This window comes from Symsagittifera roscoffensis, chromosome 2 (assembly GCF_963678635.1).
Source record: "Symsagittifera roscoffensis chromosome 2, txSymRosc1.1, whole genome shotgun sequence".
In the NCBI taxonomy this organism is placed as follows: domain Eukaryota; kingdom Metazoa; phylum Xenacoelomorpha; order Acoela; family Convolutidae; genus Symsagittifera; species Symsagittifera roscoffensis.
In genome coordinates this window covers 70810039-70826273 of record NC_087063.1, presented here as the reverse complement: position 1 = coordinate 70826273, position 16235 = coordinate 70810039, and the positions used below count along the sequence as shown (strand labels likewise).

The 16235-nt window shown below is 33.8% G+C and overlaps 1 protein-coding gene across 1 annotated transcript in view; it reads right to left on the bottom strand.

Moving 5' to 3' along the window:
* Positions 1–2950: 2950 nt before the first annotated feature.
* Positions 2951–16235, bottom strand: part of LOC134840413 (putative uncharacterized protein DDB_G0274535) — a 33615-nt gene continuing 20330 nt past the window's right edge. The window contains exon 3 of the mRNA XM_063856195.1: positions 2951–4139. Within this exon, the coding sequence (XP_063712265.1) occupies positions 3485–4139 (655 nt within the window). The 3' untranslated portion in view covers positions 2951–3484. The remainder of the gene's footprint in view (positions 4140–16235) is intronic.

The following is a 16235-nucleotide window of genomic DNA, read 5'->3' as shown; positions in this document are numbered from 1 at the left end:
GCACTTATTGCAATACAAATACGACTGACTTTGAAAATCAAACGGAAAAAAAATTCAAAACATCGTTTTTGTCAATAGAAATTGAGACAAAAGCCCAGAAAATCCAAAAAAAAAAATTTGCCTAAAGTATTATAAACTCTACAACGAGCTTTGGGAATGTTATACAGAAGCCAAACTTTCAAAAAAAGTCCTTTCTGTGGAATTAAGCAGACAAAAACATACTTTTTTTAGTTTGATTTTTTTCCGACCGACAACAGTCTGAATTAGCCAAGATTTTTTATTTGCAAGAAAAAGAAGATTCAACTGAATTGGAACTCCCGGTCTTCGTCGTCTCAAGCATAAGGGTTACATCAACTTGGAATTATAGCTGAAGCATTGAACCACGGGAATTAAGCCGACAAAAATAAACAGACGGCCAATAATCCGTAAAAGCACAAAGCTTTGCCGTCTCCAGCAGTTGTTTTACCTTTACGCCAGACGCGCCGTACGGTTGATTGGATTTGAATGTATTGATATCAAAGCGTTAGAAAAGCCGAAAAAAACCTTAACATAAGCCCTTCATGCCAAAAAGAAATTCAACGTAACGACGCAATAAGAGACCACTATGTTGATATGAACTAAGCCGACATTTATTAAGCCAATAAAAAGACAAAACAACAGGAAAAAAAATGAAATTTTAACAAATTGAAAAAGAAGTTTCGATACGGCCGGATTTTTGAAATGCTAAAAATAATTGGGGTAAAAGTTGATTACAGCTAAAATAAACGATTCCTAGATGAGGCAACTAAGCCGATAAAACACAAGCAGACAAGTATTAGACCAAAATTTTTCTGATCTCGAATCATAACCAAGTTACCAAAGTTATATGAGGGTGGAAAAGTCTGGTACCCCTTTGCAATACCCTTGCTATCGCAAGGGTAACTATACTGAAAAAATGTTGCAAAGCTTGAATAGGCTTAGAGAAAACTGATTAGTAATATTATCAGTTTCAATCGATAATAGTCAATTGTCTTTTGCATTCTATAGAAACAAACGATGAAAATCTAATCAAATCGATTATGATTACGCTACAAAAAAAATATCTCCAGATATAAGAAAATAACAATCGGAGAAACGTCCGTTTGGGGTGTTCATTTTTTTTAGAAAAAATTACCTTCGTAGCAAAAAACGTTTAGCAAAATTGTGTGAAATACAAAAAAATTTTTGATGGACCTTGGGCCCTATATATTTTCACTTGCCTTCCCCTGAAAAAACTTCTACAATTCAGTGGAGCACACTTCGTTTGAAGGAACTTGATTGAGAAGCCAGCTAGTTTTTTTTGAAAAACTGTTTTTTTGGAACATTTATCTTGATATTTGGGATTATAGATAGCACTGATTAAATCTATATTTCTACTCATAATTAAAGACAGTGGTTAAACTTACGACCCTTTTTCATACACTCCGTCCCGTCTGGCATTAATTTCAACTTTATGGATTTAAAACTGCTTTACAATGATTGGCATGAATACCAATTATGTTTTTCGTGGCTTATAATTAATCATGCCTAATAATATGTCAATTTTCATAACAATCGGACATTGTGATCGAAGACTTGATTTGTAAAACTTCGCTGATAGGGGGAGGAAAAAGAGCCAAATTTAACTCACGGTGCAATTGAACCCATCAGAAATAGAAGAGATAAAGAAAAGCTCTACAGCTCAACAAAACTGTAGTCATTATTGTTTCGAGCAGTCTTATACGAGCATACTTGTTTTCTTTAGCTTCAATGCAATAATCCGTAAAAGCACAAAGCTTTGCCGTCTCCAGCAGTTGTTTTACCTTTACGCCAGACGCGCCGTACGGTTGATTGGATTTGAATGTATTGATATCAAAGCGTTAGAAAAGCCGAAAAAACTTTAACATAAACCCTTCATGCCAAAAAGAAATTCAACGTAACGACGCAATAAGAGACCACTATGTTGATATGAACTAAGCCGACATTTATTAAGCCAATAAAAAGACAAAACAACAGGAAAAAAATGAAATTTTAACAAATTGAAAAAGAAGTTTCGATACGGCCGGATTTTTGAAATGCTAAAAATAATTGGGGTAAAAGTTGATTACAGCTAAAATAAACGATTCCTAGATGAGGCAACTAAGCCGATAAAACACAAGCAGACAAGTATTAGACCAAAATTTTTCTGATCTCGAATCATAACCAAGTTACCAAAGTTATATGAGGGTGGAAAAGTCTGGTACCCCTTTGCAATACCCTTGCTATCGCAAGGGTAACTATACTGAAAAAATGTTGCAAAGCTTGAATAGGCTTAGAGAAAACTGATTAGTAATATTATCAGTTTCAATCGATAATAGTCAATTGTCTTTTGCATTCTATAGAAACAAACGATGAAAATCTAATCAAATCGATTATGATTACGCTACAAAAAAAATATCTCCAGATATAAGAAAATAACAATCGGAGAAACGTCCGTTTGGGGTGTTCATTTTTTTTAGAAAAAATTACCTTCGTAGCAAAAAACGTTTAGCAAAATTGTGTGAAATACAAAAAATTTTTTGATGGACCTTGGGCCCTATATATTTTCACTTGCCTTCCCCTGAAAAAACTTCTACAATTCAGTGGAGCACACTTCGTTTGAAGGAACTTGATTGAGAAGCCAGCTAGTTTTTTTTGAAAAACTGTTTTTTTGGAACATTTATCTTGATATTTGGGATTATAGATAGCACTGATTAAGTCTATATTTCTACTCATAATTAAAGACAGTGGTTAAACTTACGACCCTTTTTCATGCACCCCGTCCCGTCTGGCATTAATTTCAACTTTATGGATTTACAATTGCTTTACAATGATTGGCATGAATACCAATTATGTTTTTCGTGGCTTATAATTAATCATGCCTAATAATATGCCAATTTTCATAACAATCGGACATTGTGATCGAAGACTTGATTTGTAAAACTTCGCTGATAGGGGGAGGAAAAAGAGCCAAATTTAATTCACGGTGCAATTGAGCCCATCAGAAATAGAAGAGATAAAGAAAAGCTCTACAGCTCAACAAAACTGTAGTCATTATTGTTTCGAGCAGTCTTATACGGGCAGTCTTGTTTTCTTTAGCTTCAATGCAATTTGAAGCAGAATTTAATAAAATAATGCTTGAAAATTCGACTTTTGTTATTTTATTGCTTTTTAACTGTCCAACTAAAACACTTCATTTTTCAGCTGATTTCAGAGCCCTAGGCTAATTTTGGTCACAACTGCGAGAACAACTTTTTTCTGGAACAAAGAAATTGATATCAAAAACAAATAAGATTTTGTTTGTTTTTCATTTTTCGTTTGTTTTTCGTTTGTTTTGCCTATTTTTCATTGAAAACATCCACAAGTTGCCCTTTAGATTGCTTTTTTTGAATAGCACTTCTGATTGTTATTCGTTAAAGAGTTTATGCAAGTTTATTATACAGTAGCTACTATACAATTCTATTTGATTTCATACATGGAAAATGCCCAAATCAGATGGTGAATTGTAATACATGCGATGACTAGCGGTCGGTTTGTGTCTACTGCTCGGCATCTTCTGGTTCTTATGGCCATTACTGCTATAGTCTGTCATGGACCGACTCGAAGCTGTGCAGCTATTGCTGATGTATTGATCATGACTTTTGTTGTAGCTTCGCATGTCCATATGCTGCAGTGATCCACTCTGTCTTTGATGATATTGTTCGGCTGATTGATTGCCGCTGCTGCTCATCTGCGGCGGCTCGTCCTCCAATGGCAAGTGTTGCAGCTGCTGCCGTTTGCAGCTTCGCCTATTCGTCCCCCCTCCTCCTCCTGTCGGTCCCCCCACCCGAGTCTTTCTCTCGGCCTCGGGGCTGCTACTGGGGTCGCGCCGGGTGTCGATGTGTCGTTCACACAAATGGGTCGTTCCCTCGTGTCGCTTGCACTGGAATCGCTCCACTATCAAACCCTTCTCCGGGAAATCTTCTCGCTCCAAAGTGAAGTTGCCAATTTTGCACAACTCTGAGCAGTTTTTATTTGTCATTGCTCTGACGTCACTCGTTTGATGCATCTGAGGGTTGTTGTTGTTGTTATTATTGTCGTTGTTTTTGTTGGTGTGACTGTTGATGTTTTTGATACTTTTCGGGCTGAAAAATAAATTAAGTAATGGGTTACAGTATTGTATTATTTGCTCAAATTATTAAAGTGACGTACGGAAGAGCCAGTTAGCTCACTCTAGTCATAATCTGGAGCTGCGGAACTCGAAAAAAAATTTTGATTACGGAAATCTCGTATGCACTTTTATTTTTCTACTTTGCGAAATACCTTTCGAAAGAAAAAATAAGGTAAGACTCTGTGAAAAGTTTCTGATTGCATAGCACTTTCAACTATTCTTTCCATATTTCCATAAGAAGCGCTTTACCCGAGTCGAGATTTTTCACCTAATTTGAAGCAAGATTTGAGCGGTTTCAGCGGTTTTTTTTAGACAATTACGCTCAAAATCTTGCTTCAAAATGAGCGGTTTGAGCGGTTTTTGAACTGTTTATCTAAAAAAACCGCGCAAAATTTGAACGGTTTTGAGCGGTTTATCTAAAAAAAAAAACGCTCAAAAACAGCGCAAGATTTGAGCGGTTTATCTAAAAAAAAACGTTCAAAAACCTCTCAAATCTTGCGCGTTTTTTTTTGATAAACCGCTCAAAACCGTTCAAATCTTGCGCGGTTTTTGAGCGGTTTTTGAGCGGTTTTTCTAGATAAACCGTTAAAAAACCGCTCAAATCGCTCATTTTGAAGCAAGATTTTGAGCGTAATTGTCTAAAAAAACCGCTCAAATCTTACATATTTTCCAGTGGTTATTTTGCTCGAGCATTTGAAAAAAGTCGCTCACATTGTTTTTGGTCAAGACATTGAAAAAAATCTTGCTTGATTTGAGAACGGTTAAGCACTTTTTTTAAATTTTAGATAGTATTTCAACTGCATCTTAGCATGGGTTGACCAAAAATGATCATCCTACAATTTCCATATATGAAAAAATGCTTATCCTACAATTTCCTTGTTTCATAGACTCAGAAAATTGTAAAAAAAGTTCTAGGATAAGCGTTTTTTCATATATGGAAATTGTAAGATAAGCATTTTCGGTTTATGGAGGTCAACCCGGGGTCACATTACTTTTCCAGGCCTTTTTGTTGGTTTTTATCGGTTTTCTTTATAAGACCGCTCAAAACCGCTTAAAAACCGCTCAAATTTTGCTTGAAAAACCGTTCAAAATCACCGCAAGAAATGAGCGGTTTTTGAGCGGTTTTTTAAGCAAGGTTTGAGCGGTTTTTCCAAAAAAAACCGCCCAAACCGCTCAAACCGCTCAAATCTTGCTGAAAAACCGCTCAAACCGTCCATATCTTGAGCGGTTTTTGAGCGGGATCTCGACCCGGGTAGCAGTTGGGGCTCACCCTGAGATTTCTATAGGATAGCGGATTCATCGTATTCATTTTACCGGCCTAATTGACGTGGAAACCTTTTTAATAAATTTTCCAGACTTCTTTAATCAAACTCGAAAATATGTCCCCTGCTAACAATGAATTTAAGAAAGCGTTGGCTTAAATTAAAAGCAAAAGCTGGAATAGCAAGTGAAAATATTTTAGCGAAAAAGCTAAAAAGATTAATTGATTCATAAACACTGGGAGGCTGAAAACGAGTTTCAAACTATCGAATGATGATTTTAAAGATCGTACCTTATCCACACTGGTAGAAATGGATTTGAATTAATTTTATTTTATTTTACTTTGATGATTTTGAATTGACCCAAACCGGTTAACCAAGTACATTTTAGGAATGATAATGAACTTAAATCAAATTAAATGCCAAAAAATTAGGCGCCTTGAATTCGGTTTGTGCTCCAGAATTCAAAAAATTAAAACGATACTCAAGCTAAATCTCTAAAATCACTTCAGAAAGAACTGCTCAGCGCAAACTATTAGTTTCAGGGGATCCACTGAAAATTTTGCAATCTAAGTGTCCCGATGAAAACTAATTTTAAGTATTTCACATCCTGTTTTTAAAATCATCAACTTTAAAAAAAAATTATAAACTCAGTTTGAAACAATTAGTTACCCTGCGCAATATTTACATTTTATCTTAAGATTATTCTGACTATTCTCAAAAAAAATGCCGGAATAATTGTGCTCGGGTTGGTTTTTTTCCTCCAGACAAATTTCGAACTTTTAACTAGCAACTTTTGAAAGAATTTTTCTTTTCTTTCTAAAAACATTGACATCCTGAGCTCAAATTTTAAAAAATATATAATTCGCCTGTAATTATTCTTCGTGAAATAATGGGGTTTTAAGATTCCTAATTCGGCCAATTTGAGACAATTAACGCGCGATATATTTTATGTTTGGATATGTGAGCGGATATTTCATCAGACTTAGAAATTGTTCCAAAATGAATTAGGCGAGCTATTTGGTCTATTTAATACTTCACCATAAGCAAAATAAATCACTTTGGACTTAAAATAGGAGGAGTGTAGAGGATGTTTAAAAAAAAACTCAAAAAAATATTCAAAATAATCAGAGCTTCGCCTTGATACGAGCAGTCTTGCGTCTTTTAAAACCAATAATTAGCACTACAACTTGACAGAAAAGCATAAGTTAAAAAGTATAGTATAATATTTTCTTTAGAACTCATTTTAAAAAACGGAAGAAAATCAATAAGAGTCTCTCAAACACAGCAAAACATAAAGACAAGAAACATATGAATCCAACGTAATTTTTTTCCAATTTTATATTGAGTTCTCGAAGTCGATTTATAATTGAGCCAAATAGAGTTTTGCCACTTTGAAGTATGCTCAGTTTAAATTGTTTCATAATTGATTCAATCTGATTTTTTTCCGACTTCGAAATGAGACCAATTTAAATCGTTCTAAAGTTGATCAAAACCATTTTTAAAAATCTGATCTTTTTTGATATTTAAAACAATCTTAATCCACTTTTGTCCGGGCTTGTATAAATTCCAAGCAAATGAAAACAGAAAACGCATAGAGAGAAGTACTAGAGGTGCCGATACAAAGATACTTGAATATTCTTACTAGATTATTTGTCGCCTGCCATAATTTATGCTGGGATAGCTAAGGCTATGTTTTCTTTTGAAAAATAGGGTGATTATGGTCTATGCTGAACCAAAACGTTTTTAAGAGAAAATTTATTATGCCCTATCGCGAGAAGAATGTTTTAGAAAGATAGCTTAATTCTCAATCCATTGGTACAATTGTTCGCTAAAAGTTTTTCAAACTGGGAAAGTTTTCCATATTTAAAATGAGCAATTCTAATGAGAGTTATAATTTTGGTTTCACATGGTACCGACAGTAATAAGAATAAAACTATTGGCATTGCAATTTTGTAACTATATGTAACAAGACTGCTCGTATCAGGGCGAAGCCCTGAATGTTTCGACTGCCTTTTAAGGTTTATGGAGCAGCAGTAATTACATTAAAAAAATTAAATGAAATAAAAAAAAGAAAAATTTTTTTCTAATTTTTTTAAATGAAAATCATCCCCCCACACGCCATATAAAGTACAAAAAGATAGATTTCGTTCCTTGTAACAAATCAATTATGGCAAATAAGCTTCGTTCAACCAATTTGGAACGATTTCTAAGACGGATTAACTCTCCGCTCACGCGTTAATAGCGCGAAATATATTGCGCGTTAATTGTCCCAAATTGGTCAAAATGGCAATCTTTAAGCCCTCATAACTTTACGAAAAATGATCACAGGTAAAATATCGTTTCAATTTTAAGCTCAAGCCAACAATACCTTTTGAATGATGTAAAAAAATTCCGTCAAAAATGGCTAGTTAAAAAGTCGAAATTTGTCTGAAGAAAAAAAACCCACCCCGAGCACAAATATTCTGTTACTTTCGTATCGAAAGTCGGAACAATAATCGTTCCGACTTTCGGTACGAAAGTAACGGAATATTTGTGCTCGGGTGGGTTTTTTTTTCTTCAGACAAATTTCGACTTTTTAACTAGCCATTTTTGACGGAATTTTTTTACATCATTCAAAAGGTATTGTTGGCTTGAGCTTAAAATTGAAACGATATTTTACCTGTGATCATTTTTCGTAAAGTTATGAGGGCTTAAAGATTGCCATTTTGACCAATTTGGGACAATTAACGCGTGATATAATTCGCGCTATTAACGCGTAAGCGGAGATTTAATCCGTCTTATAAATCGTTCCAAATTGGTTGAACGAAGCTTATTTGCCATAATTGATTTGTTACAAGGAACGAAATCTATCTTTTTGTACTTTATATGGCGTGTGGGGGGATGATTTTCATTTAAAAAAATTAGAAAAAAATTTTTCTTTTTTTTATTTCATTTAATTTTTTTAATGTAATTACTGCTGCTCCATAAACTGGATTTTTACATCATTCAAAAGGTATTGTTGTCTTGAGTTTTAATTTGAAAAGATATTTCACCTGTGATCATTTTTCGTAAAGTTATTTGGCCATTTTGACCAATTTGGGACAATTAACGCGTGATATAATTCGCGCTATTAACGCGTAAGCGGAGATTTAATCCGTCTTATAAATCGTTCCAAATTGGTTGAACGAAGCTTATTTGCCATAATTGATTTGTTACAAGGAACGAAATCTATCTTTTTGTACTTTATATGGCGTGTGGGGGGATGATTTTCATTAAAAAAAATTAGAAAAAAATTTTTCTTTTTTTTATTTCATTTAATTTTTTTAATGTAATTACTGCTGCTCCATAAACTGGATTTTTACATCATTCATTTTGACCAATTTGGGACAATTAACGCGTGATATAATTCGCGCTATTAACGCGTAAGCGGAGATTTAATCCGTCTTAGAAATCGTTCCAAATTGGTTTAACGAAGCTTATTTGCCATGATTGATTTGTTACAAGTAGCGAAATCTATCCTTTTGTACTTTTTATGGCGTGTGGGGGGATGATTTTTATGAAATAATTTCAAATTTTTGAAGAAAAAAAATTTCATTTGGTTTAATTACTTTTAATTTTTTAACGATATTACTGCTCCATAAACCTTAATGGGCAGTCGGAACATTCAGGACTTCACCCTGATACGAGCAGTCTTGTTTTAATTTTGAATAGAGTAAAGAAAAATGTTTGTTTATGGCATGGTTTTACGAGCAATTTTTGCTCGCTTGAGTTCCTTCAGGTGTATATAAACAAAACATGATGTCGCTCTTATTCATTCTCATCGATGATTTTATTGCTTCTCAATATGTATTTCAGCAAAAAAAATACTTATGCCTGATTGCTTTCTTTAACGTATTAAAGTTAGAAATGGATCCGTTTGATAGCTCAAACCAACAAAAATGTCTATAAATTACCCGTTTTTGATAATTTTTGTACAACGATATGCTCTAAACAACAAAGAAAGTCGTCAATTACCCCAATTGGCTCTCTTTTTGTTCCGACTTTCGATGCAAAAATAACGAAATATTTGTGCTCGGGGTGGGTTTTTTTTCTTCAGACAAATTTAGACTTTTTAACTAGCCATTTTTGACGGATTTTTTTAATATCTTTCGAAAGGTATTGTTGTCCTGAGCTCAAATTTGAAAAGATATTTCACCTGTGATCATTTTTTGTAAAGTTACGGGGGAGTTACGGGGGTTTAAAAATTGCCATTTTGGCCAATTTGGTACAATTAACGCGCGATATATTTCGCGCTATTAACGCGTAAGCGGAGAGTTAATCCGTCTTAGAAATCGTTCCAAGTTGGTTTAAAAAGCTTATTTGCCATAATTGGTTGTTACAAGGAGCAAAATCTATCCTTTTGTACTTTATATGGCGTGTGGGGTGATGATTTTCATCAAAAATTTCAATATTTATAAATTTTTTTTGTTCATTTTGTTTTGTTTCAGTGAATTTTTTAATGTTATTACTGCTCCATAAACCTTAAAAGGCAGTCGGAACTTTCAGGGCTTCGCCCTGATACGAGCAATCTTGTTAGCAATTGAAAATTGTTCATAAAAAGCTAGCGCCGTGATGACAGTTTAGGAGCAGTTATTTCATAGGCCGAACTGCTTCGCAATAAGTTAAAATTTTCTATGCCAGCTTTTCGAGCGATGAAACTTTGAACTATTTCAAGCTATGTCATAGACTGAATCAATTTGCGCAAAAAAAATTGACTCTTTTGACAAATTGACTCGTTTAAGTACGAGCTCTTCATGTTATAAAATGCTTAACTAATTCAAATTTTTTCATAGACCGAATTGGATTGCACAAAGTTTGAATTTTTCGATGCAAATTACTTGAGCGATAAACTTTGAAATTATTGTGGACGAAATTGGACAGATACTGTTTAGCTTTGAAGTTGAATTGATTTCATCTTGTTAACAAGTTTAAAAAAAAAATCTCAAAGTTTCCGCACTTTAAAAGGTCTGCAAAGTCAATTTGATTTTGACTGAAAATTTTTCGAGTACTCTAGACTTCGAAGACTTTCTCAAAAGTTGATCTCACGGATCGCTCTTAAACATTTTGAATTCATGTCATTCATTTAATGTTCAAGACAAGAAGACAGGATAGAGCGAAACGATTGGTCAAAAATTAAAAATTTTTGAAGCTATCTGTTCAAGTCTTGAAAGGTTGAATTACTACAAGATATTTCAAAGATCTGAATCGATTTGCTATCATTGGAAACATTTTAATTAAGCGATGCTGAAACTTTAAATACTTTGCGGAAAGTTCAATTTGCTCTCGATATCACTATTTCAAACGTTGCGCTCGATAATCCACTAAAATATTGAAACACTATGTCTTATTCTGAGCTGAAGACATTCATTTAATAATCAAGATGCGAGGAGTCCCTCTCCCAAAAAAGCGCTCAGAAAACATTGCTTTGTTGATACGTTGAAAGTCATAAAATAATCAGACCAGCGCTGATTTTTGATTTTTTTGTTCATTTTACTGGTTTCAATTGTTTTTTTTTTATCATTTTGCTTGAAGAACCATCTGAATCACTGAGCATTCTAACACGTTCGTTAAAGTCAAAAAAATCCCGCAGGCCTTTTTTGTGAACTTGTAGATACTAATATGGGAAATTGGTCCCAAAATCGACAGGTCCTTTGAAAAAAAGTCCACAGCGCGCAAATTTATTTCTAATAGGAAAATGATCATTCAAGTTCAAGCCTCAGCATATTTTCGAAAATTATTTTTTGTTTTTGGAAATAATTAGTATAAATTCTCCCGTCACTATCTGAAGATGGAAAGATCAAAATTTAAGCACATTTGAAATTTGAGTTTGTTCAAATTAACCCAACTGATGATTTCGAAAACATAAAAGAAGTTCAAACAAACAATATGTTAATATAAACAAAAAAGTAGATTAAATTTTATATCAAAATTTTTCTATATCATTAAGTTTTGCAAGATATTTGAAAAGCATAAAGAATAAATTAAGATGTCAATTTATCAAAAAAGAATTCAGTTTAATTGCTTCACTCGGTACTTGTGTATCATAGTGGTTTTTTTTCGTGATCTATGGATCTATGGATCTGTGTATGGATCCGTTACTGAACTTTATTTAAAATCTTTGAACAAAAGTCAACAATTCATTAATCAAAAATTATTTATCAGAGGTTAAGAGGAAGATTCATGGCTTCGTGTTAATTCCAGCAGTTTGTAATTAATGACGGCCGGCTCTAATGAAGTAAAATTTTAGTTACATTTTCAAAGTAGCAAGAGTTTGGAAGTATATACACAAAACTTGATGGGAAAACGCGGTTTTTGGTCAAATCTTTTCAATAAGTCTTCAAAAAATTTTGTTTTAGCAGAGCTTTGACTGCCAGTTTTATTGACTTTAACCATCAGAGGTGTCTATAAAAATATATAGTTGGAAAATCCGCACCTAGTAAAAAAACGGTCAGATGAGTTTTAGATTGAAATATGGCGTGATTTACCTGTGACTTTCTTCATCCATCATCCGCAAGTTTGCTGCTTCTAGCTCTTTCTTATTGAATAGTATTGTTGAAAATACATACGTTAGTTAGAGCACAACTATGGGTAGATGTCGCATTAACAATATGTCTAATCATCAATACTTCGTGTTTTTTTTTCCTTTTCAGTTCTGCTTAATTAAAAGGAGGTGAAGTAGAAGTATGCTGCATAAAATGGGGCTATGGGAACCAATTAGGGACTGCTGCTGTAATATGTAGTGAAGCAGAAAAAGTGCTTCTTAAGAGGCGGTTAAGCAACATTCAAACCACTAAGATAAAAACTAAGGATGCGTTGAAACGCTCTATGCTTGTGAACAGGTTGCTATAGTATGGCGTGCTCTATGGAATTAGGCGAGCCACACAAATACATACAGACGGATAGGGGGCCACTTAGCTTAATGCATTCATTCATATTCTAAAAAATAATAGATTTGTGACAGACTAAAACATATAGAAGTATTCATTAAAATAACGAGATTGGAAAAATGAACAAAAATAGGGATGACAAATCGTGTGTATCTGCCTATAAAATACGGCCTAAAGATGGTAGATTACTATAAAAAATGTTTCTTAGTTAAAACTACACGATTGAGCCACATGGTGAATTGTTGCAACTTCTCTCTCAGTCTGTGTTTTTAGCTCTGATTGTGCAAGGTAATATAATAAAACACGTCTATTATATCATAACAGAACACACAAAAGGTATGTGGGATGGCGGTGGTTGAGCTGCCCTGAAAAACAAGGAAGCCGGCGGCGGAAATTATCAAATAAATCGCATCTAGTGACTTCTGATCTCAATGTTACCCACAGACATAGCAATCATAAACATGCAATCATAAAATTGTCTGGACCAATTTAACTAACATCATCCCCTCGCAGAAAAAAAAGCGTAATAAAACACAAAGATAAAAAATTAGCAAACAAGATACTCAGAGCGATATTAAATTGATTCTTAGTTAGATGTTTCAGGCTATCACAATCGAGTATTTTACCAGTAGAGCCAAGTAATTTTTATCTTGATTATTATACTTATAATTAACTATACTAGGAAATTATTATCACAAACGGGTTACTTTTTTCAACTCTTTTTAAGAAAAATGTTTTTTGATTCGAGCGCAAATTTTGCGGGAACTTCCTGCGCAATATCAAGAAACAGATAGTAACGAGTATCCCCTCTTATAAAGGAACTGATTTAACCGTTAATTATATGTTAAAATTATGTTAAAACTAACATAAAATTAACACTTAAATCAGTTCTTTATAAGAATGGTCATTACTATATGATTGCGCAGAAAAATAGTTCCCGCAAAATTTGGGTGCTTGAATAAAAAATTGAGATTTTTTTCTGAGAGCTTAAAGAAGTAACCCGTTTGTGACAATAATTTTTACTATAATTAATAATAATTATTATTATTGTACGATAAAAATTTCTTAGCGCTTCACGTAAAGTATCGAATCTCCCTGTTTTTCAAAAAAGTCGGAATTAGTTAAAGGAATCCCTTAGTTGCTGCTCTCCCAGGGATGCTGTCTCTCAAAATTAGCATTTTGTTTGCTACTATTTTTTTCCGGTTTTTTTCAGACAAACGATTTATGATTTTAAACATGTTTATCTCGTCTTATAAAAACATGATAGTTTCGTGAGAATAAAATTAAATTCGGTCATCATGTTTTATTGTGAATATCTTGGAAGGAGAAAATAAATTAAAGAAAAACCATGCAGGGCTTTTTTCAGTCCCATAGGGACTAAACAGCAAATGAAAGAGAAGAGAGTTGGGCGCCACTTAAATCTCCGCAGATGAACAGAACAGTATATGGTCTCCATAGTGAATGAAAACAACAGAGCAATTTCAATCTTGTCCGCATGCAATCGTTTGATCACGACGCCAGAAGTGCAATAGGGCAGCTTTTATTGACTTCATGACCTATTGGATATTGCACTGCATTTAGTTCTTAAAAAAGCAGCAAGACTGCTTGTATTAGGGCAAAGCCCTGCCCTGAATCTTCTGACTGCCCTGTAACGTCTTTTGAAAAAGTAACGAATATAGGGCGGTGCCCTTTAATTTGATGAATGTTTCAATAAAAAGTCAAAAGGTTCATTTTTATAGACTTTTTGAAGCCTCTCTCCATTACAAGCTAGTTAAAGTGATAAATTTTATTATTATAAAAATAAAATTTGTTAAAAAGATCAAACAGCTTGCTTCAATTCAATTTAAATTGGTTTCGGAGCCAGATTGAATCACCGCTTACGCGCATGAAGTATTTTGTGCGTTATTTATCTCAAGTTATTTGTCAAGTAGGCCAATTTGACATTTCCAAACCCCGCTAACTTTACGACGAATAACATCTTTTGAAATACCTTTCAGTTATAAATGTAAGACGCTAATGAAGTTAGCTGGTTGAAAAGTCACAAAACCACACCGACCACAAAAATTCACCATTTTGAAAGTCGGAATTGAACAACAAGACTCAATTAGCTTCAGTCGCTGTTCTATGTAAAATCCTCTATTTTAGTGCATTTTTGGCCCAAATTTCTTGATCTTGATGCATGTCGAAGGTCACATTGAACAAAAAGCACACACAGAATTAACGGCACATTAGATCCGTTAAACAGACTGCAAAAAAAACGTCAAAAAAATTTTAAAAAAATTGCAAAAAAGCATTAAAAAAATGTGAAGAAAATTAACTGTACCATTAAAACTTTTACAAAGAATTTTGGAATGCTAAAAAGAAGCTGAGCTGTCAAAAAACACAAATTTAATCAGATAGACAATAACCTGAAATAGCTGAAAATTTTCTATTTGCAAAAAAAGGTCCTGACTGAAATCGAGCTCCAGAGTCTTGTCGCCTCAAGTATTATTGCTACAGAAAGAGACATAAAAGCTGAATCTTTGAGAAGTCGGGCTACGGGAGTTCAACCAACAGAAAAAACAGACAAACAATAGTCAGAAAAAGCACACAAGGTCTAGTTTGCAAAAACAACTGTTCACAGCCAGATTCGAAGCCCAAACCGTCGACATCTCAAAAAAGATGTTTTATGTGAATTCTATCCCAGGTGTGGCGGATAATTGATTAAGTTTGAGTTTATAAAAAAGCAAGTAAAACGCGCGTAAAATTTTCACGTGCGTATTTGTGTTCAAAGGTGAGTATGGAAAAAAATGGTGACTGGTTGAAACACACTTGGTAGTCGCAAGGGCTTGATGAACAAATAAGTATCAAGTAACAATCAGACCAATTTTTAAATAACTTGGTCAGCAAGTGAGCCTCAAACTAAATAACAGTCGTTTTTAAAAAACTGAGTGTGAACAGTCTATTGTGGGCTGTATAGTTTTGAGCGACTTCTTAATTCAAAAGTACTAATTCTCTTCTTATTATAAGCCTCAGTTAAACTTAAGAGTACTGGATTGCAAGAGCGGAGTTAATTTGATCAGTTGTTGGCAAAATTTTTTTTCTTAAATTGTTTTGGGAGACTTTGTAGAACCAATTTGGTTAATTTACACAAAAAAATGAAAAAAATTACAAAATTTTTCAAAACGCCTCCACTTAGAGAAAATACTAAAAGCATATATGTATAATTGGATCAAAACACGCTTAATTAATTCGAGAAGTTTGAGAAAAGGGCAGGCAGTTGTCAACGTTGCATGACTTCAAGTTGTCATTGATGATATAATGATTGTAAAAAATCGTGAAAATCACTTTGTTCATTCGGAAATCAAAACACTCAAGGACACAAGAGATTGAGAGATGAGTCCAAACACGGACAAATCCTGATCCTTATCGAAGAAAATTGCCGGAGCGTTTTTTGTGAGAGAAAGCAAATTTCGTAGCTTAATGTGGTCTATAATCTCTTGAGAACCTCAGCTAGCTACTGAACATGTGCGTGATCTAAAAGAAGTATATTCGACATACGCAAGAACAAGCATGTTGTAGCATTGTGTGAAAAAACATACTGTTGGCAGTAAAAACCACACTTTTTTTTCAATTTGTTTACTTGAAACCATTAGTCATTTTTTCTCAATTTTTTTTCTTCATTAGCGATTTTCATTTTCAATTTTATTTCGTTGAGTTGTCTTCGATATCTCAAATTGGATGATCTCAAGTTGGATGATCTTAATATTTGCTTGGTGTTTCTGTTGTAGAGATATTGCTTGAGACCTAAAACTCGAAACAGACTCGAAAGTCTGTTTTGAGTCTGTTTTGAATTGAATTAGCAGAGGCAGAGGACCTTTTGATGAGCGAAGTTGCAGTTTGTGCTTTTTCTTTTCATTAAAT